Source organism: Macrosteles quadrilineatus, unplaced genomic scaffold (genome assembly GCF_028750875.1).
Source record: "Macrosteles quadrilineatus isolate MER2022 unplaced genomic scaffold, UCM_ALF_1.0 Scaffold_8__2_contigs__length_117827958, whole genome shotgun sequence".
NCBI classification, from domain to species: domain Eukaryota; kingdom Metazoa; phylum Arthropoda; class Insecta; order Hemiptera; family Cicadellidae; genus Macrosteles; species Macrosteles quadrilineatus.
This window is the reverse complement of record NW_026542601.1, coordinates 47,827,263-47,850,970: the sequence shown is the minus strand read 5'-3', so window position 1 is coordinate 47,850,970 and position 23,708 is coordinate 47,827,263. Positions and strand designations below refer to the sequence as shown.

General features: G+C 35.7%; 1 protein-coding gene across 1 annotated transcript in view; it reads left to right on the top strand.

Annotated features, from left to right (window-relative positions):
• The window catches only part of LOC128999626 (eukaryotic translation initiation factor 4E-binding protein Mextli-like), a 61,509-nt gene extending 38,274 nt beyond the window's left edge, over window positions 1-23,235 (top strand). The window contains exons 12-14 of the mRNA XM_054426217.1: window positions 1,179-1,265; window positions 1,983-2,104; window positions 23,087-23,235. Coding sequence (XP_054282192.1) covers window positions 1,179-1,265; window positions 1,983-2,104; window positions 23,087-23,179 — 302 coding nt within the window. The 3' untranslated portion in view covers window positions 23,180-23,235. The remainder of the gene's footprint in view (window positions 1-1,178; window positions 1,266-1,982; window positions 2,105-23,086) is intronic.
• The last annotated feature ends 473 nt before the right edge of the window (window positions 23,236-23,708 follow it).

The following is a 23,708-nucleotide window of genomic DNA, read 5'->3' as shown; positions in this document are numbered from 1 at the left end:
TTTGAGCTCTTCCTTTCCATATCCCTTCAGGTGTAGCCCTAGAGCCAGAATTGGTCCGTGTTGTTCCCTTTCCTGTCTAGTTAAGCCGATTCTTTGTTAGGTGTGTTCCAAAAGTACGATTTATCATGAAATCAGATTTTCTACTGCACTTATTTATAAAAATTTTAAAATGTGTATATCAGAACATTAATGAACTAAGTTCCCTTTATTTGATTACCGAAACACTGCTATCATATTGTATACACTTTGAAATGTCACTGACTGGAGGAATGCATTTGTTGTGATTTGCACACGTAGAACGAGCTGAATATTGTGTTGATGGAATAAATTGGGTTTAATTTTTTTTTTTACTCATACTCTCAGTCTTTAAAATAATTTAATTTTAAAATTTTTTTACAATTCAAACCAAAAGCTTAGAGCTGTTTGAGTTTAATATAACCCTCAAACCCTAAATAGTTAAATAGGAATAAAAGAAGTTATCATCTACAATGATTTTGGATTTTGTATTGTATTATTTGCAAAGTCTGGCTTCTAATCCATTCACCGTTGGCTGAAAAAAAAAAAATGTTTGCAATTGCATGGTGTTCAATGAATTTGTAAGCTTACCTACCATAATCTGTATAAAAAAACCTAGGTCCCCCAGCCATGACTTGTGTTTTATACCTCTAAGTGTTGGTTTTCTTTGTTGTTGTTTTTTTTTTTGTAAATGCCAAATGCAAAAAATTCAGATATTACTTCTGTGATTGAAGAATCTTATATATTGCTCTAATCTGACTAATAAAAATTAGTTCTGACTGACAATGTGTTGATTCCTTAATCTAACTTAGTGTGTCTTTACCTTTTGTGTGTTGATTTGTGGTTAACCCTCGAAGGGTCTTAAAACACAAGAGATGACTCGCCAAATAATGAAGTCATAGACAAACAGTGGAAATACACATACATTGTAATTGCAATGGCAAATACTTGTACACTCAACTACAACTTACAACATGTTCCCCTTAAAATACACCCTTGTATCAAGTATTTGTTGCTATACTTTATCTTCTTTATTTTATAACTTTATCATAACTAATAGCAGCAAACCTACATACATAAATTAAGAGCGAGAAATCATTCAATTTTAAAACTTTACTTTCTAATATTAGAAATTTAACTTGATTCACCCTCTTAACTTGCAGACGCTGGACTGGGGTATGCGCCGCTGTATTCTCCATCAGTATCAGAACCCATTGACACTACTCCTCTCTCTCCGTTGTCGTTGGACAGTAAGTGTCTTAGTAGAAACTGCTTTGTTTACCAGTGACATACTAATTTTGTATTAAAGATAATGAACTTCCGGCAAAATGAAATCAAAAGCATGGCCTGGACAGTAAATCCAAGTCTAAAGAGGGGTTTCCCTGGTTGCCGAATACGGGTGTGGGATTGAATGTCTTCAAGTCATTTTTGCTCTGAGTTAACCTTGCCGCTAGAAAAATGCCTGTAACTGGATTTTGTTGGTGCAGAAAAACACAGCCGTATTTGGCAGATTTGTTTGGCAGCTAGAAAAACCGGCCTATACAATGTTATAGAAGCTATATGCTGAACAGTTAGGTCACTCTTGTGTTAAGTATATAATTGCTTCAGCAAGTGAACATTCAGAAACATTTAACTTTATCATCATTTGCATAAAACATTTACAACTGTTCGGTCTCAAATAGCAACTATAAAGTAGGCTTTATTTTTGACAACCAGCTAAAAATGGTGTAATTTTTACAGCCATTTTGGTAACACAATGCCAAGAGCAGACATGTAGATCTCGGCTGAAGCAGCTTAATCTGAGATCCACAGTCTGATGATGGCATTGTGTTGCCGAAATGGCTGTAACAGTTACAACTTTTGAGATGATTGACAAAGGGAAACCCTATTATTTTCAGTTACTTTACATTGATGATTTGAAACACTTCTAAAATAATAAAACAAATTCTCACTCTGTGATGTTCCAGGTGCTCACACTCGTAAGTACAGCCGAGAGTTTCTTCTGTCTTGCTCCCTGTCGCAGCACTCTCACGCGACCCCTCTACAATGGCCCTCCATCAGTGAGAGATTTCCTGCCATCGTCAAGAAGGTACACAACCCGTACGCTCTTCCACCCTACCCTCCCTACATCTTCTCCGAGGGCTGGACCTATGTTGATCCTTACTCATTTCCCAACTAACGTAACCAAATAACCCTGCATTGATGTGTTGACTTTTCTTGTATGGTTGTGATTGATTTGTAACTGTTTCCCTCCTATGATTTATTTTGTTTTTGTTTCATTACCATGTTTAAGATTAAAGATAGGCGTGTCATGTAACAATCGTTTTCAGTATGGATGCAGAAATGTTAAAATTTAAAGTTTTTATTTACTGGTAAGGCCATGTGGTAGTTTCCCTGAGTATGTTGTATCTATTTTTCTTTAAATAAATATTATTAAAAGAGGAGAGATTAATTGCTTGTAGTTTGGGTCATTAAATTAGACATAGTAGGTAAACAGACTGCAGATTTAACCTACGTTGACAAAAATATCATGAGCATCATCATGTTATCTTTAAATCACAAAATGGGCAGATTGGTGTAGGCTACATGCAATAGTGTCAACATAACTTTTTTGATCTAAATTGCTAAAACTAGTGATTGATACATTAAAGTTGCGGTAGTCCAAAACAAAAAAATATATAAACATGGTTTACCCTGTTATTAAATTAGTTTTCTCTTAAAAATACTAGTATATCAATCAATGACATATATTATACCGGTAACATTGTTCTTTGCCTCATGGATAAGTATGTTTACAAACAGAGTAAAAGGTTCCTTTTATACTCTGTGGCAACACCCTTGTTACTGCATAGATGCATGGTGGCTCACCCATAAAGTGCGGAAACTAGCGACCCTAATGTGTTTTGCATTATATGGAGCTTTTATTCTAGTCCACTTCTATATATGAGAGCTTCTATTCACCACAGTGGAACTTGTGACTGCTGCCTCATCAGTAGAGAAGGCAAATCCTGAGAGTGTTGCAGGATCATCAAGTGTTTAATCCCCAATTGTACAAGAAAGTTAATCAAACTATGTTAACATCACAAGAAAATAGTTTTTGGACTTGCCGTTATCTTTGTGGAAAAAGAGAAACGGTTTTCTGACTGCATTGTTATTGTTAGATCTTGCTTGGTTTATTGGATGAACAGACAAGTGACTTTTACGACATCTTTGCAACTTTAGCTTCAATATTTCACACGCCACAGTACCTTGATCCAGAAGTTCTGCCATTTCTTACTCTCAACACAAATATTTACACCACCATAGTATTGAGAGAAATGCTAAAGTTGGTAGCCCTGACACAGCCAACACTGCAACGGCTGCTTCCAAAACTAGTGGAGGGGAGCAGCGTACAACAGATTCACATAGGATCCAATAAAGGAACCAATTACAAAAGGAACAATAAAGGAACAGATTCGTGGGAATATTTTTACGTGAAAGATTTATAATCACACATTTACTTCAAACATCTCGTACTTAACCCTAGAAAGGTATCGCCGTACAGTATGACGCCAAGGGTATCAATATGTAAATTTGACGTACTGAAATTTTTATAGGAATTGTCATACAGTAAGGTATTGTCATGCAATGTGAAGCTATGGGTATCAATACGAAAATTTGACATACTGCCAGCCATTCTATTTTATTTTACACAAAGAGTATTGACACGTAAGTCAGACATATGCATTCAGAGAAACCGACTAGCAGTGACACAAAGAAACCCACTACCACTACAACACAACCAAGGCAGCTGTCAGCTGTCACATGTCAACTGACTGCTGAGAGCACTACTGGAATGAGGGTAGCATTGGTGGTTGGGGTGGGGAGTGGAACGCTAAAGATAACTCAACATATATGTCAAATTTACGAGCAATACCCTATCTAGTGTTAAAACATTGGACAATGGGTCAAAAAGCACAGAAATATAATCATCGTCTTCTAGCCACTCTTACCATTTCTGTTGGTATCGTGGTTTTGTCTGGACAACATCAAGGTTAAGTTGTGAGTGCATGTTAAAAAAAAAAGTTACTGTCCTGCAAAGGCTTCCCTCCAGTGTTTTTTTTAGGGATGGACGGGATTGAATTTTTAGTTCGGGACGGGATTTTTTCCTGGGTATGAAAAGAAAGTCTTAAGTATTGCAGTTACCAAAAAAGACAAACAAAATCATTTTTACCATTTGTGGCACTGATCTATAAAAACCAAAAAAATGGGTACAAATTTACAGGTACGGTATAGAAACTTGTGACTCACAGTCACGGCGTGATCGTCGGTATGACTCCGCACCCCGGAACCCCCCCGGAACCCCCCCCCCCCGCCCGGTGTTGGAACCGGCACTTCAGGTAGACCACAAGCTATGGACGACTGGACAAGCCAGCCTCTTTGGGTTTACCCAAAGTGAGAGTACCCAGTGACATTCCCTCCATTCAGGGTGGTGGGGGTGTTCAGCTCTGCTAGTGTTGATTAAGTTCATAGATCTTTCACCTGCCTGTAGCTTGTGGTTGTGACTGAGTCCTACCTGTCGTGTACGACTGACATTTTGTGAGGCATATCCTCGACTTTGGAAGTAGCCTCGTCCTGGGAGGTGAAATACCTAGCCCCCAGAGGGGAGGTAAATGCTCCGTGTTGGTATCGGCATTTCAAGTTGGCCACAGACATGGTCGACTGGGCATCGGGTCCCAGTGACATTCCTTTATCCAGGATGGAGGGGTGTTTAGCTCTAGGAGAGATGGAAGTACATCATAATCTCTAACCTACCTGTGTCTGTGGTTCTTTGGGCTTCGGCCTGCTTGTTGTGTGCGACCAGCATTCAGTGGGCAAATCCTCGACTTTGGAAGTAACCTTTCCTGGAGGTGAAAACGGGCAAGTACCCGCAGCTCACGGGGACACTCAAGGGCAACGTAACTTTCCGCAGTGTGAGGGCAACGGTTTGTAGGTACTTATGCAAACCTATCCCTGTCTCTGAGCACGGACGGTATGGTTATCTTGAGTGTGGGGGGTTCTTCCCGGAACCTCAATTGAGTCAAGGGTGTCGCCACCTCTGGTGGATAGGTTCATCCGGGTGGGTCCCACTTCTATACCTGCCTCCTTTTGGGAAACCCTGATGGCCTGGCAGTGATGTTGGGTCTGACGGGCAAACGAAGTAGATCGGGTGCTGGGTCCGAGCCCGCCGGGGGTATCTGGGGATCTATCGCTCTGGATATCTCTGGTTCCCAGCAATGGGTCAGGCCTCGATCGGGCAGCGGTGTAAATGGGAGGTTGGGGTTCCGTCAGCGTGCTGATGGTCCCCTTCCTCCTGGCTATTGATGGCGGGTTCTGCCTGTCAGGGATTAGATAGGTCCCGAGTGTTGCTTGCACTAAATGCGTCGGGGCGCTCTACTATGGACCTCTAGGTTCCGACCTAGTGGAACCCAGGTGGAGTGACGCTTAAACAAGCAGCCGGAATCCCTGGTTAGGATTGAGGGGCAACCCTCTTTCCGAAGGGTCTGCTTCGGCAGCCGGCGAGCCTGATGACCTTAAGTCATCCGCCCATGATGTGCTAAAGGTTGATGCGTAAGCTTCGGCCTACATCATGGGGCCCGGGTATGTCCTGAAGGATAGGTACCGGGTAAGCAGTCAGGGGGCTTCGGCTCTCATGACAACAAATGTAAATGTAAATGGTATGACTCCGCAGTCACGGCATGATCGTCGGTATTACTCCATGGTCACGGCGAGATGGTCTTCATGACTCATGGTCACGGCGTGATCGTCGGTATGACTCGCGGTCACATCGCGATCGTTGAAATGACTTCGCCTCCTGCGTTCGCGGAACTATCATGAACATCTCTCGCGATAGCAGCGTCATTGTCACTCGCAAAGCGGCAAAATCGCCGACGATTGGATCAAATCCTTGAATTGTAGTTAAAAAGATTATAGCCGTGTTTACACAAGGCAAGTAGGCACTAAGCAGGCAGGTTACCTACTGGCTTCATTCAAAGTAGCTTAAGAGAAATATCACTGATTAGGAATTTTTCTAATTATTTCTTCTCTTGATTTTGCGTCCAACAAAAACTAGTTTAAAAAGAAATTTGATTTTAATTGCATTCATTGAATAAAATATGGTTGTGCCTACCTGATCAATTCATAGAATATGGAGTTCTAAGACTAGTTTACACGTGGCCGGTTGGCGAGCAGGTCACTTGCCTCCTCAGGTAACTTGAAATACCGTACATTAGAGGCAAGTAACCTGCCTGCCCTACTGGCCTCGTGTAAACACAGTTTAATGTCAACAACCAATGTTCAGGTTGTTAGACGGAATGCATTGTAAGCATGTTTTGATGTGTTTTGTGTGTGCTGGTGATGCTTCAATTTGTTTGCTTTTCTTTGTCAGAGTGTGGCAGAAGGTCAGATCAGGAACCACCAGACAAATCATCAAAACTGACGAGGATTCACATGCATATCACAAACATTAGTTACTTCCTACACCTGTGACTATTCATCTTACTCTCATTCTATACATTCATTTTTAAGGATTCAAAACTGGTGTATAGTATTAAGCTCGTTAAAATATCTTCTAATAAGTTTTTAGGTAATCAAATTTGTACCTATTATTTTGGTAACTCTTTATTTGATTAAGTGTGAAACTTCTAGGTAATATCTATTACTGTTTTATCTAATATTAATACAATAATTTCAAGATTCAACTTTTTAAATTGTATTGTTTGACTGTTTACTCAGAATTATTGAGTGAATTTATAAGCTGTAAGATTGTGTTAAATGTTTTTCACCACACTATTATGTTTTTAGCTATTTTTACATACGTTAATTGGTGGCTGAAAGTTACGTTTTGTTGGCCATGTCAGGTTTTTACTGATCAGGTTTTTACATCCCTAGGGCCGCAAAATCACCTGCCCACTTTCTTAAAAGGTGAATGCACATTGCAATAGAATTGTTTTGTCACAGCTGCCTAGCAACTATTTATTATTATTTTTGCTGATTCCTCAAATTATATCTTCACAGTTCACATAACCTTAAAGTTGTAGTTATGTTGACTATCAGTGTGCATTATTATTGTAGTGAATAGTGGTAATAATACGGTATGGTGTGGTGAAAAATAGCCTTTGTAACACGGACCGAAATGGTTTTGCAGCTCTCGATCGTTTTAAGTTCTCGACTTTGTCTCAAACTTAAAAACTATCTCGAGCCGGCAAAACCTCATTTTCGGCCCTAGGTACGAAATAAACTAAGTTATTCAAGTTTGTTTCAATTGACTAGAAATAATGTTTGCTCCTTTACCTTACATTACCACTGTGGCCATTCAAACAAGTAGGTTTTTAGCCTCCGCAACGATGTACCACCAGTCTCCCTTCCATCTAAGTCTTGGCCTTCCTAGTGGTCTGGTGCCTGCAGGTCTCCCCAGGGCTGTATTTAGAATCGAAGTGTTCTCCTCTATATTCTCATTTGGAACTTAAGGGTTTAGAAAACCCCGTGGAATTGCTTTAACTAAATGAATTGACCTTTTCCAATCAGTTTATACAAAATCTGTACTCACGGCCAAATTGTAAGCGTTTTCTGCGTTCACAGTAAAATCGTGGACATCTGCTGCGGTTTTGGAGGGTTCGTGAACATTTACATTCACGGCAAAATAGTGAACATTATGCACAATCGCAGTGACATCATTTTTTCAACCCCTCCGATCACAGTGAATTCATGGACGTCTCCTATGGCCGCGAAGAAATATTTAACATACTGCGCAGGTGCGGAAATATCATATTTGTCTCCTCCAATCGTGGTAAAATCATAAACGATACCTATGGCCGCGGAATACGCTAGCTGCATACACTACCTTACCTACAACAGTGTTTTAATTACCAACATTGTCTCCTTCGCTTATGACAAAATCGTATATTCTGAATTTTGCAGAGACATGATCTTCGACTCAATCGCTGTCGCGATAAAATCCTGGACATATTCCACAATTGTGGATGAATTGCACAACTCCTCTATTAACAGTAAAAATAGTGAAGATTATTTGTGGTCATGCAGATTTCATCAAAGTCCACCACGGCACAGAAAACGTACTACTATAACCCAGAATGCCAACCGCATGGTAAAAAGCATTAAGCGGTTTGAGAGAGCTTTGCCTGTCAATCCGTAGGCAGCGCCACCAGCGTTGCTATTCTATTGCATGGCAATGCTGGTGGCGCTGCCTACGGATTGACAGGCAAAGCTCTCTCAAACCGCTTAATGCTTTTTACCATGCGGTTGGCATTCTGGGTTATAAAGGGTGAGCCAAAATAACCTGACAGTTTTTAATACTAAATAACTCAAGAACAAAATACAATTTTATGTATTAAATAACGTTATATTGTACACACTACTATGCCATTTTCATTTATAAAAAATTATATCACTTAGGTGATGAACTTCCCCTAAACGCTGGCTTCCTATTTTTTTTCATATTTGCAGTCACCTTCGCCTGATGAATTGAAGCAATTTCTTCCCGGATACACTGCTTGAGTTCAGAGATGGTTCGAAATTTTGAAACAAACACTTTGCTTTTTAAGTATCCCCATAGCCAACAGTCACACGAAATTAAGTCTGGGGATCGAGCTGACCACAGCACATCAACAAACCAAGAGATCACTATACAGGGAAAGAGTTCACCCAAAACTGTCATTGAATAATTGGCTGTATGACAAGTTGCGCGTCCTGTTGAAACCATGTGTTGGTCATGTCTTTCCCTCCTAACATTCGCACTTGTGGAATCAAAAACCCTCTCAGTATTTCCACATATAGCGTTCCGAGTTTACAGTGATGGGGGTGTTCCCACTTTCGTCCTCAAAAACATATGGTCCGATGACTCCAAACCGTTCCACACCACACTAGACAGTAACTTTCTTTCGCCGAAGTGATGTTTTAGCAAATATAACCTAAAAATGGCATAACATAAGCAATCGTTCACTACAACAATGAGGTCTCTAGCTAGTATAACAGCCGACTTATTACAAAGCAGAAACCGTCAGGTTTTTTTGGCGCACCCTTTAATAGTACGTTTTCTGTGACCACGGTCACAAACAAATTAACAGGAACAGATTATCGGGAAAATAAATGCGTATCAAGAATAAATTGGCCCTGAAATACGGCCCCCTCAAATACTTCTTTAATTTTGATACAAAGAAGAAATTTTCCCTCACTGCTACCAGTCTGCTTTCTACTTCTTCTTTGTTATCTTGAGAAAACTTTACCCCTACCTAAGTATTAAAATTCTTGATCTCTAGATAATTTTACCTCACCAAATTGCAGATTGCTATTCAGAATTTGTTCTTTCCTTTATAATACGAGTTACTTTGTTTTTTCCTCATTAATCTTTAACCCATTTTTTCTAGTTTCTTCTTTTAATTCTAGCATTAATACTTTTAGTTCTTCTATTGGTGATAGTCCATCGTCTTACTCCCATAGTAACAGATTTGCTCCATTACATTGAGAAAATGCTCTCTAATATGTATTCCATTTATAAACCAACGTTAAAGTCGTACAACCACAGTGGTCATAGAATGTTGTAAAAACTGCTAATATCCTAAGTCTTTAACATTTATAATGTTAGGAACATATTTATTAGATTACAATAAAATACAGGCAGGGTCAAACCTGTTTTAGATCCATTTTCTATTTTTAAAGTGAATTACGTAAGTCTTCTTAAGTATTTGTCACATTTCATTTTATTTATGGATGCAAAAATCAATAAAATCCATACAGAACCCATTAGCAACTGACCATAATCTATTCACGTAACTCGCTGATTTTACCAAAGGTAACATTTGAATGTATTTGTTAGTGGCTTTTGTTGTTAATTCCTTCTAATATTAAGTATGTATCGTATTGTAATTACCTTAGAATTTTTTTGTTATGTTTGTTATTACAAGGGCCCCATTAAAAGTTACCTCTTCATACTCTGGGTGCTGTATAGGATGTAGGCAAAATTTCATAATCACAATGCTCTTAATATCCTATATCAGAATGACCTTGTCCTAGTGATGGTTTAATTCCTTATCATAACAAATGCTGACATTAGAATGCTACTTTCATACTTGTATATTATTTCCAAGGCCCTTGTATATTTTGTTTTGTTTGTCTTTTCCTTTAATTTTTATTATGTTTTCATTTGTACATTCTATTATTTGTCACAAAAATTCAGTTAGTAGTTTGGAACAGATATGGTTATAGTGTCAAATACTATTTTGTCACTAAAACATACAAGAGTCTTAAGATGAAGGGATTTTTTTTTCAAAACAAAAAGGAAATTACGGTTCATCTAAATATCTGAGAAAACTACAGTCCAGTGGCTAATAGATACATGATTAAGTCACAAAAAATAACTCTGATATTTCCTTATAGAACTTCTTCAAGCTGTTGGGCATAATGTAAGACTAAATTATTTAAGTAGTCCCATCACAGCTCAACAACAAATATTAATTAGGACATAATTCTGGCGAAACCACAGAAGAGTAAGACAGAGGATACAAGCGTATGGGACTAATGTGCGCTTTTAGCTCGGGTATGTTGGGGCAGAACTGTACTAGTTTACCAAGCAAGGAAGACCCCGAACGGCGACGGTCACATAGCATTTTTGTACAGCAGTTGTAGCGCACAGGGTCTTCTTACAGTATGAGCGCTGTAGTATGTGATGGCGAGGGGGAAAGGAGGGCGGAAGGGGACAATGAATAGAATTTGCTCTAGACAGCAACCGGTGCTGGACACTACTTAAGTGTACCATTGAATGTATCCTCTGTTTCATACTGAATGCGTCTTTTGTGCTTTAACATATTTTGTTTTTGTCTTAAATTTTACCATGTATCTATTAGACCCTGGGTTCTTAACTTTCTTTAGGCCCTAACTATTATGTATATGAATACATGATCTTCTAGATTTTATGAAAAAAACTATAATACTGAGTTCGCCAATTTATAGTTTGTTTATCTGTTTTTATTTCTGTGCTCATCCAAAAATTATGCTTAGTATCCACATCACAATCTTTCCTAATTCCAAATCACAAAATAAAAAAAAAATACTAACTCCACGATAAAAATTCAGAGTTTTCCATTCAGTAATATCATTCATTTGTATGATGATAAACATATTTAAAATCCTCTAAGACAGTATTTTTAGAATCTCATAATCTAGCTCTTTTCACAGGAAAAGTAACAAATACAAAATTTCTTTTGCAACTATTATAATATTTCAGATGAGGTTGGTGTCTGGATTAAATATCTTTGGGTGTTAAATACAGCCTATGTATTTAGTTTTCTATTTTCTCTATTGAATTTTGTGCCTTAGAATTGTTTAAGATTGATTTGATGTATTTCTATAACACAACCTTGGCTGTGCGCTTTTTTATACTTGATCTGGTTGAAAATAAATTTGATATAAAAAGTCTTATTTTCTTATAAACCCTGTATTTTTCTAGTTCAAGGCTTTTTTCCATGTCATCCAATTTTTTGACATCACAATTCTTGTATCAAACAATTATTGCTGTAATTTGAAACCCTAACCCTTCCCTTATGGGTGATGGCAGGGTTGCCAACCGTCCCGATTCTGTCGGAACAGTCCTGACTTCGGTTCCTAATGCCCCGTGTTTATACCTATGATATGATTCCGGGGGAGAGAAGGGGCACTTACCAATATTTCTCTAACCAATGGTGGCAACGGATATTCCCATAATGGTTTTAAAAATATTTCAGTCAAATATGAAGACAATCTGGATGGTGTTGTATAACTTTTTGTTGTATTTGTATTTATTTTAAAGACTGGTTGTATATTCCTTGATATTCATGGATGGGTAAAAAATACCTCCGCCATTTTTTATAGTAAAAAATACCAGCCTAAGAATAAGGCATTTGTTATTTTATTACTTTGATTAACCCATTTTAAGCCACAAGACCCATGGTCTGGGAACGGTTAAAATAAAATACTGACGATAGAGGCTTTTCAAAGCTATATTTTACAATCCTATTCATTGAGACCCATTCATTGTCGTTGTGGTATATTTATACTAGTTTACTGAATTTTGAAGTTAGAAATTGTGTCCATTGTACAGTACCTCATATTTGTAGGATAATAGAACATGTATAGTAATAATATACTAGATAACCCGTTGCATGTTCTTGTTCCCTCCAGCCACTCACAGTTCTTCGTCGTACTGGCGGCATTTGATTTTAAATTGAAATGAAATAAGGAAGTTAACCAAACAACAGAAAACACTATAAAGGAATTGGAATTTTGATACACATTGTAAATTACATGATAATATGGTAATGTAATGGATAACTGCCCTGTGAATAATCACTTTTAAACATTCACTTCATCACATCAAACTGTAACCACATGATAACCAGTAAAATACGATGTAAGGTAAATCAATTTAACAATAGAAAAAAAAAGAATTAATTATTTATTAAATATTAAATATTTATTCTTAAACTCTTTGTTGTCTACTATTGATAGGAAACTCTTCATTATGAACCAGACTTAGTTAACAGACTGACACAAAATATAAATTCCAGCTTTGCTCTGGAAGTTTTAAGTCCTGCAGTCTGTGGTTAACCTTAAAAAATATTTCAAACTACGTCCATATGTCATTTGTAAACAAAGGGAAATGAGTTTGATATTCTGTGGTTTGATCAAATGTCAACAGATAGCGCCGCCTTCCAAACTTTAGCCCATAAGTGTACTTAAGTGGTGCTCTTTCTAAATATTCTGAGACGTATTTTCACATCTACGTGAAAATACCTTTAATTTGACACCTCAAACTTTAAAATCCATCAAGCCGTTATTGAGTTTTGACTGTGAAAAGAAAACTGCTTGCGTATTAATAATCTAATATATAAAATTCTCGTGTCACAGTGTTTGTCTGCAAACTCCTCCGGAACGACTTCACCGGTCGTTATGAAATTTGGTGTGTAAATTCTGTAGGTATGCGAATCGGACGTAAACTATTTCCCGTTTCGAAATTCTTAAAAGGGCTCCGCCCCAGTGGCTCTGAAGTTTCCCATGTTAACCTTATGAGAAATGGAATTAATGAATCTCAACAGCTGTTTCAATTAAACAAGTTGGTTCTGTTCTATGATGTTCAATAGTATTAAAGTTACAAGGATTACCAACAGGGTGCAGAACTATTATTTCTTTTACATTTATGACAACAGCTAATTTGCAACCAAAAGGTGTGTGAGCGTAGCGAACGAACTTCAACCTGGAGGCGAGTTAGCGTAGCGAACGAGCTAACCTGAAGGCAAGTGAGCGCAGCGAACGAGCTCCAACCTAAAGGTGAGTGAGCGTAGCGAACGAGTTCCAACCCAAAGGTGAGTGAGCGTAGCGAACGAACTTCAACCAGGACGTGATTGAGCGATGCGAACGAGATCATCTTGAAAATTAAACGTAACGGTACTTTCTTTCCATCGGTCTGTCTTAGGGGAAACCTATAACTTAGGCGATACGAAGTTCGCCGGGTCAGCTAGTATATATATATAGATAATTTGAGTTTGTTTTGCGAGATTCTCAGGGATCCATCTTTCCATCAGAACAAGTTTTTGTTTACATGATTGAATGTTATCATATGTTATCATTGAATGTTATCATATTGAATATGATAACATTCAATGATAACATATGATAACATTCAATGATAACATATGATAACATTCAATCATGTAAACAAAAACTTGTTCTGATGGAAAGATGGATCCCTGAGAATCTCGCAAAACAAACTCAAATTATCTATATATATATACTAGCTGACCCGGCGAACTTCGTATCGCCTAAGTTATAGGTTTCCCCTAAGACAGACCGATGGAAAGAAAGTACCGTTACGTTTAATTTTCAAGATGATCTCGTTCGCATCGCTCAATCACGTCCTGGTTGAAGTTCGTTCGCTACGCTCACTCACCTTTGGGCATTCTGTGATAGTAATATAATCATAATTACTCCTATATACTCAGAATAATTATTCTAAGTTTGTAATTAATTTTAATTTTATTGTTGTTGTGATACTGATTACTAACTTCTAATTGGTTCAGCTGATTTGCAAAGATTGAAATTTATTGAGTAAGACTAGCTGTACCCGCGGGCTTTGCCCCGCTTAACTTCATAAGTATTCGCATGGCTCAATCACGTCCTGGTTGAAGTTCGTTCGCTACGCTCATTCACCTTCAGGTTGGAAATCGTTCGCTGCGCTCACTTGTTTTGAGGTTAGCTCGTTCGCTACGCTTACTCGCCTCCAGGTTGATGTTCGTTCGCTACGCTCACTCACCTTTTGATTGTTTTCAAAATAAACTTATCACACACTTTTATAGAAATTTCTATATTTCGGCATTAGCCTTCTTCAGGAACAAACACAATAACAAATAGAAGTGTTTACCACTCTGAATCATATGGTTTTAGCATAAATCCAAAATACATATAATTTATGAAGAAGTAAAAAAGAAAATGTTTTGATAGAAAGAAAAAATTTTATATATATATATATATATGTATATATATACTATCTCAAATTTAGACCGGAAGGTGTTTTAGATTTAAGTATTAATTGATGAGCTTGCTCAAGCTGTCTTAATTTCAAGTCTGGTGCGTCTTTTGCCAATTTTCTTATTCCTTTTAATGAATAACATTGTTCAAAATTTTGAGAATGCTCTCTCGCATGAATAGCCACAGGTTTTAGTTTATCAGGATGGTTTACATCATATCTGTGGCCATTCATACGAACTCTTAGAGCATTGGTGGTTTTGCCAATTAGTCCAGTCAAGGAATGAGGTGTAGAGTGCGTGAGCAGGTAACTAAGCGATTCCTTCAGAAACTTGTTCAGGGGGCTTAGGGTGTTAACATACCAAAAGTCCTGACTCCTAGGTGGCGAGCCAGGTGGTGGAGGGGGGAAAAGGGGAGAGAGAAAGGTACGCATTTTGGGTTTTTTGATTATATCTCGAAAACTATCAACTTTTTGTATACTATAGTAAATTATAAAATTGAAGAAGATTAAATTTTCTACAAGAAAAGTATATAATGTGTTTATTTTGGTTCAACAGATTACGAGTTATAACTTATTTAATTGATATCTTATTAAAATACTCCTTCCATAAGAAATACATGTAAATTAGTATGCGAAATGGGCGAATCCTATACGCCCAAAGGAAATATAAATGATATTCTGGAAATCTTGACAAAATTTCCAGTAATTTGACACTTTAATCATTAAAATTGATCCAAAATTAAGGCGAGGGCGAGGTAACAAAATGTCGAGTTTTGGTGTTTTTTTATTGGAAATATAAAAAAAAACCTTAAATCATCCCATTTTTAAACGCTCACCCTCGCTTTAATTTTTGACAAAATTTCATGATTAAAGTGTCAAATTACTGGAAATTTTGTCAAGATTTCCAGAATATCAGTTATATTTCCTTTGGGCGGATAGGATTCGCCCCATTTCGCATACTAATTTACATGTATTTCTTATGGAAGGAGTATTTTAATAAGATGTCAATTAAATAAGTTATAACTCGTAATCTGTTGAACCAAAATAAACACATTATATACTTTTCTTGTAGAAAATTTTATCTTCTTCAATTTTATAATTTACTATAGTATACAAAAAGTTGATAGTTTTCGAGAGATAATCAAAAAACCCAAAATGCGTACCTTTCCCCCCCCCTTTTTCCCCCCTCCACCCCCTGGCTCACCACCTAGGAGTCAGGACTTTTGGTATGTTAACACCCTAAGCCCCCTGAACAAGTTTCTGAAGGAATCGCTTAGTTACCTGCTCACGCACTCTGCACCTACTTTTGGATCATTCATTGACTGGACTAAATGTAGTCTTTAGGACAATTTTTGCATGAAATTTGGTAAATTACATTAGTAGACTCACAGGTGATGTTACTATTTATGTTATAACATCTTTTTGTTTGCCTGCTTGTGAAAGTTTTTGATGGGATGATTAATTTGCAAGTGGCACATCGTGGTTTGTTGCATTGATTACAGCCCGAAGGTTTTGCTGAGGGTTGGGAAGTGGGAGGTAGTTTGGGTTTTGAAAGAATGTCTTTTAAGTTAGGAGCTTTTTTGTATATTAGTCTTGGGGGTTTGGAAAACAAATTATGGGTCAGAGGTGAATTTGAAAGAATATTATGTGCCACTCTTAAAACATTATTAACTTTGTAAAGGCCAGGAAAGTATTGGGTGATGAATTTTGGATCTTTTTTGAAATTATCTGTGTTAGGATTTTTTGAGCTTTTTATTTGACTGTCTATTAAATTTTTAGGATAACCTCTTCTGTTAAGTGAATTGCTGAGTTTTTCAATATAATTTTGGTAATCACGATTTTCAGAACAAAGGTTTTTTGCTCGTATTGATAGGCTTTTTGGTATGGATTTTTTAATGTGTGCAGGATGACAGCTTGAGTAAGCTAAGTAATCCATTGTATTCGTATCCTTTACATGGATTTTGGATTTTAACATACCATCTCTAACAAAAACGTCAACATCCAAAAAAGTAACAATATCTTCTGAGAAATTCCAGGTAAATTTAAGGATTGAGAATTGATTTAGATTTTCAAGGAAAGTTTGCAGGTTTTCTAGTCCATGTTCCCAAACCATGAAAATGTCATCAATAAACCTATACCAAATTGAAGGTTTCAACATTTGTGAATTTAGAAAAAGTTCTTCAACATGCCCAACAAATGAGTTTGCAAAAGAAGGTGCCATACGTGTGCCCATAGCTGTCCCTTTCACTTGAAGGTAATTTTGATCAAGGAATTTAAAATTGTTCATGGTTAAAACAAAATGAATTAAGTTTATAATAAAATTTGCACTAGGTTTGGAGTTAACTGGACGTTTTTCTAGGTATTTCTTTACAGATTTTTCTCCTTCTTCATGTGGGATGTTAGTATATAGTGAAACTACATCAATTGTCACCAATATAGTATTGTCCGTTAGTGGGGTGTTTAAGTTCTTAATTTTATTAAGGAAGTCTTTGGAGTCTCTTATATATGACGGTAAAGTTTTCACTAATGGTTGGAGGGTGTCATCAACGAATGCTGAGATCCTTTCAGTGGGTGATCCATATCCAGATACGATAGGTCTTCCAGGTGGTGGTCGAATGGGTTTGTGGACTTTAGGTAAAAGATAAAAAATTGGTGTTCTTGGATTTAGAGGGCTCAAAAGTTTTATAGTTTCTTGACTTAGGTCTTCATTTGGTCCATATTTTTGCAAAAATTTAGAAATGTCATCATTGAAAGTAAAGGTAGGGTCATTTGGGATTTTTTTGTAGAATTCAGCGTCATTCAGTTGTCTTTCTGCTTCTTTTATATAATCTTCACGATTCAAGATTACTGTACTGTTGCCTTTATCTGCTTTTACAATTATTATGGAAGAATTTTCTTTCAATGAACGTATAGCTTTTCTTTCATTTTTTGTAAGATTATCCTTTGAATGTAGTGAGGATTCAAATTTAGGATCAGAAATGTTGGAGATTACAGTATTAATGAATTGCTCTACTGGATGGTCAGGAGGAAGAGGATCAGGTTCCCAGTTTGATTTAGGTTTGAATTTATCCAAGCAATTGGGCGTTGAACAATTTGGACTGTGAATTTGGACTGTGTTTGGCTGTTGTTTAATATAATATTGTATTCTGACATTTCTAGCAAAAGAGAGACCATCTGCGACAAAATCAAAGTGATTAAACTTGGGACGTGGAGAGAAAGTGAGACCTTTATTGAGGACAGAGATTTCATCTACATTCAGAACATATTTAGATAGATTCATTACATTTCCCTCAGTTTTAATTTGTTCTTCATTTAGGTTAGGAGTACTGTTTATCTGTAGGTTGTTTACAAGTTCATTTTGGACAATGGGATGCTGAAAATTTGTTGTATTAGGTTGCTGAAAATTTTGTGTATTGGGTTGCTGAAAATTTTTGTTTGGATCTGAATTTAATAATCCTTTAAAACTGGTATTTGGGCATAGCCCAATATTGGAAGAGGAATCAAACAAGGTTTTCAATTTTTTGTTTAGATTTTCACATCTTTTAGTTTTCATTAATTGGTTTTGATCGTCAATTTTACGTTTTTCATTGATCACATCATGTTGAGGTGGTATGAGTTTATAAAGATCAATCAGTTGTTGTTCATACTCATTCTTTAGTGATTTATATTCTTCTGTTACTAGTGTTGTAAGTTCTAGACTTGTTCGTATAGAGAAATCTGTGATTTTACCTCTAACTTGAGGAGGAACACCAGTGAGAGGTATTTTAGGTCTAAGACCTTTTGGAGCAAAACCGTAGTTCAAACAAGATGTCATAAATAGTATATGACATTCAAGAGTAATAATTTTGTTAGAAAAATAAGAATATTGATTGAGAAAAAAAGATTTTGAATCAAGATTAGCCATATTTGAAAACAGAGTGATAATACAAAATAAAAAGTGTGTAAAAAGATAATTACCAAAAGGTTTCAACATTGTTTCTTCATAAAATTGCCAAACGGCTTAATCATTTTCAAAATAAACTTATCACACACTTTTATAGAAATTTCTATATTTCGGCATTAGCCTTCTTCAGGAACAAACACAATAACAAATAGAAGTGTTTACCACTCTGAATCATATGGTTTTAGCATAAATCCAAAATACATATAATTTATGAAGAAGTAAAAAAGAAAATGTTTTGATAGAAAGAAAGAAAAAATTTTATATATATATATATATATGTATATATATACTATCTCAAATTTAGACCGGAAGGTGTTTTAGATTTAAGTATTAATTGATGAGCTTGCTCAAGCTGTCTTAATTTCAAGTCTGGTGCGTCTTTTGCCAATTTTCTTATTCCTTTTAATGAATAACATTGTTCAAAATTTTGAGAATGCTCTCTCGCATGAATAGCCACAGGTTTTAGTTTATCAGGATGGTTTACATCATATCTGTGGCCATTCATACGAACTCTTAGAGCATTGGTGGTTTTGCCAATGTAGTCTTTAGGACAATTTTTGCATGAAATTTGGTAAATTACATTAGTAGACTCACAGGTGATGTTACTATTTATGTTATAACATCTTTTTGTTTGCCTGCTTGTGAAAGTTTTTGATGGGATGATTAATTTGCAAGTGGCACATCGTGGTTTGTTGCATTGATTACAGCCCGAAGGTTTTGCTGAGGGTTGGGAAGTGGGAGGTAGTTTGGGTTTTGAAAGAATGTCTTTTAAGTTAGGAGCTTTTTTGTATATTAGTCTTGGGGGTTTGGAAAACAAATTATGGGTCAGAGGTGAATTTGAAAGAATATTATGTGCCACTCTTAAAACATTATTAACTTTGTAAAGGCCAGGAAAGTATTGGGTGATGAATTTTGGATCTTTTTTGAAATTATCTGTGTTAGGATTTTTTGAGCTTTTTATTTGACTGTCTATTAAATTTTTAGGATAACCTCTTCTGTTAAGTGAATTGCTGAGTTTTTCAATATAATTTTGGTAATCACGATTTTCAGAACAAAGGTTTTTTGCTCGTATTGATAGGCTTTTTGGTATGGATTTTTTAATGTGTGCAGGATGACAGCTTGAGTAAGCTAAGTAATCCATTGTATTCGTATCCTTTACATGGATTTTGGATTTTAACATACCATCTCTAACAAAAACGTCAACATCCAAAAAAGTAACAATATCTTCTGAGAAATTCCAGGTAAATTTAAGGATTGAGAATTGATTTAGATTTTCAAGGAAAGTTTGCAGGTTTTCTAGTCCATGTTCCCAAACCATGAAAATGTCATCAATAAACCTATACCAAATTGAAGGTTTCAACATTTGTGAATTTAGAAAAAGTTCTTCAACATGCCCAACAAATAAGTTTGCAAAAGAAGGTGCCATACGTGTGCCCATAGCTGTCCCTTTCACTTGAAGGTAATTTTGATCAAGGAATTTAAAATTGTTCATGGTTAAAACAAAATGAATTAAGTTTATAATAAAATTTGCACTAGGTTTGGAGTTAACTGGACGTTTTTCTAGGTATTTCTTTACAGATTTTTCTCCTTCTTCATGTGGGATGTTAGTATATAGTGAAACTACATCAATTGTCACCAATATAGTATTGTCCGTTAGTGGGGTGTTTAAGTTCTTAATTTTATTAAGGAAGTCTTTGGAGTCTCTTATATATGACGGTAAAGTTTTCACTAATGGTTGGAGGGTGTCATCAACGAATGCTGAGATCCTTTCAGTGGGTGATCCATATCCAGATACGATAGGTCTTCCAGGTGGTGGTCGAATGGGTTTGTGGACTTTAGGTAAAAGATAAAAAATTGGTGTTCTTGGATTTAGAGGGCTCAAAAGTTTTATAGTTTCTTGACTTAGGTCTTCATTTGGTCCATATTTTTGCAAAAATTTAGAAATGTCATCATTGAAAGTAAAGGTATGGTCATTTGGGATTTTTTTGTAGAATTCAGCGTCATTCAGTTGTCTTTCTGCTTCTTTTATATAATCTTCACGATTCAAGATTACTGTACTGTTGCCTTTATCTGCTTTTACAATTATTATGGAAGAATTTTTTTATTAAAAATTTTTTTAAAGAAGCTTTTCTTTCATTTTTTGTAAGATTATCCTTTGAATGTAGTGAGGATTCAAATTTAGGATCAGAAATGTTGGAGATTACAGTATTAATGAATTGCTCTACTGGATGGTCAGGAGGAAGAGGATCAGGTTCCCAGTTTGATTTAGGTTTGAATTTATCCAAGCAATTGGGCGTTGAACAATTTGGACTGTGAATTTGGACTGTGTTTGGCTGTTGTTTAATATAATATTGTATTCTGACATTTCTAGCAAAAGAGAGACCATCTGCGACAAAATCAAAGTGATTAAACTTGGGACGTGGAGAGAAAGTGAGACCTTTATTGAGACCTTTATTTGTTGATTCATATTTTATGAAGAAACAATGTTGTCACCTTTTGATTGCAAATTGTCATAAATTTTAAAAAATCATCCCTTTTATTGTTTATAATACAGTACTTTTATAAAGGTTTTTATGTTTTAATATTTAACATTGGAGAATTTAAACGTTGTTAAGTGCACAGGTGTGCTGCGATTGGGGTTTAATACATTTGGACTTATTCAAAAGTAAAATAGTTTTCTGTGCTGCACTCTGTAGAAACACTGTGGCACTATTTCAAATCATGGCTAATGCTAATACAGAATGTTGTAATTATTCAAACCTACAAAACAGTTGGTAAAAGTAAACATCTGCTTTTAAATTATATTTATTTGTAAACATTGTAGATCAAAAAGTCTGACATTGGCCCACTTAAAATCCTCTGGGGCAGAGCCCTTTTGATAGATCTGCACCAAACTTCACTCGAACCATCCTTGAAAGATGCTTAATAATGCCTGAAAGTTTCATTACAATCTGTCGAGCGGTTTCGGAGTCCATAACGTATATACATACACACACACACACATACATAGTTCCTCTTTTATAGATATAGATTTTAAGTCAATGATTTAGCTAATTAATTAACATTCAGGCAATTAAGAGTCCAAAATATTTTGTGTACTCAATTTATACTACCCTACTCTATAGTATGTCTTTAGAGAAATCTTATGTTCAAAGTGTTTATCTGAATATTTTGTTCAAAGTGTTGTACTAATGCTTATGTATATTCTTATTCTATAATAAGTATTCCTGGGAACTCATTTCAATCCTCAACAGCAGTTGCAGTACAGGTAGAAACTAACTGGCTTATTTGGTTTCCAACTTTTGGTGTGTGTACTTTGCGTGCTTTGCTTGATTCCCGTTCCATTCATTTCAACCTTTTACTAGGTAAGTAAATCTATGAAATAAAAGTACAGTAATACCTCACTTATTCGACTATTTGTGGACTCGGAGGCTGTCAAGTTATCCAAAATATTGAAATTTTTAATGGGTTTTAATAAATAAATTCATAACAGACTAATTTTTACATACAATTTTATTACAAACATGAGTATTTTTACATATTGAGTAAACAATCCTCAAAGAAATGTTGAATGTATATTAAAACTAAATGTTCTGGGGAAATAGCTTATATTTTTGTGCACCCTGTCAGCTTTTGACTGTCCAGTTAGTGAGGTCCTACTGTATATGTATTTATAATCAGAGTAATCAACATTTCCAAAGAAATAGGCAAGTTTGGTACTTTTACTTGAAAATAGAAAACTATGTTTATCTTTTAATTAGTGGAGAAACATGGCCTTGTAAGGTTATCTGATGATGGATACATTTTTTTTATGGAGATATATATATATATACATACATGATATATACTATGGATATAATTTGATGATTGCAGATCAGTGATTATCATACCTCAATCAGGTTTCAAGTTTATCCCTAAAAGTAGTCAATGCTATTTAAAATCCATTTTCAATTATGTCCTCTTTGACTGGTCAAATATTCATCTAAAGAATCAGCTGTTACTATTACAATTCACCTGTCATTTGGTTTTAAAGAATGTTGGTCAGCATAACAGTCATAATTAAACTAAAATAAGTCAATTTGAGAGCAATTAACATAAATTAGTCTCCAATTTCCGTTTTTAAGTTCATATAATCTCGTTATAATCTAAGGCTTAACTTTCAATCCAATTGATTTAATGTGGAGACCTAGGTTTCTACGCCGGAGCGTTATTGTCAGTCTTAAGCTAAGCAAAACTTTTTGTTTTACATCTCTTACTTGAGATATTGTCGGTTGGATAGAATTTTTACAAATACAAACACTGAATATACATGAATATTTACAAAGACATAGTGGAGTGGCCATGATCTTTTCAATCCTTCAATCTTATCCTTCAATCTCTTCAATCTTTTCAATCTATTTAGTGCTCAGTACTATTCTAATCTTAAGTAATTTGAACAACTCTTGTGCCAACAAAACAGACGGTTATTAACCATTGTTTTTACGTGTCTGCGTAAAAATGTACTTATGTTATAAATTGTACAATAAAGCACATTTTCAAGTTCATTTCCTATAGTCATTAATAGACTGTATAACTTATGATATTTGTTTTTACAGCAAGTTCCATTCAACCCTGCAGCGTTTTTAGCCCGTCCAGTGTCGTCTGCAGTCATCAGCCCGTCTCAGTGTCCCAACGATGACTCCGATTAATCTTGGGATCATCAATTGCACATCTAGGAGTATACTTGTCATATTGTCACCCTAACCATTCACCTAACAAATAATAGTTTTTGTCTACAGTTGTAAGCAATACAATTTTGAGAATATATTTGCTGTGTTTCAATGGATCACAACTTTTTCAAATTTCAAAGCCATGTTTGTTACTACTTGCTGATAGAAGTACTGAACTTTAACTGTTCAGTTTTAGTTCTTACAATATTTAAGCCCTTGAAATATCTTTTGAATTTCTTTTGTAAAGGTAAATAAATAAGATGGATACAAACCCTTTATGTTGAACAATTTCAATTGAGTGGGAATTCTTGTAGGAGCATTATGGGTTTATTTTTTACTCCCCTAGTGTGTACAATAATATACGCCAATATAACTGTATTGGATAAGTTTAATCTGTTATGGACAATAACGAAAACAGTTTATAGAGAATACAAACCCTCCATCTTGAACAATTTACATTGATAATGAGGTAATGGTTAGAATTCCTACCATCACAGTTCTACTCTGT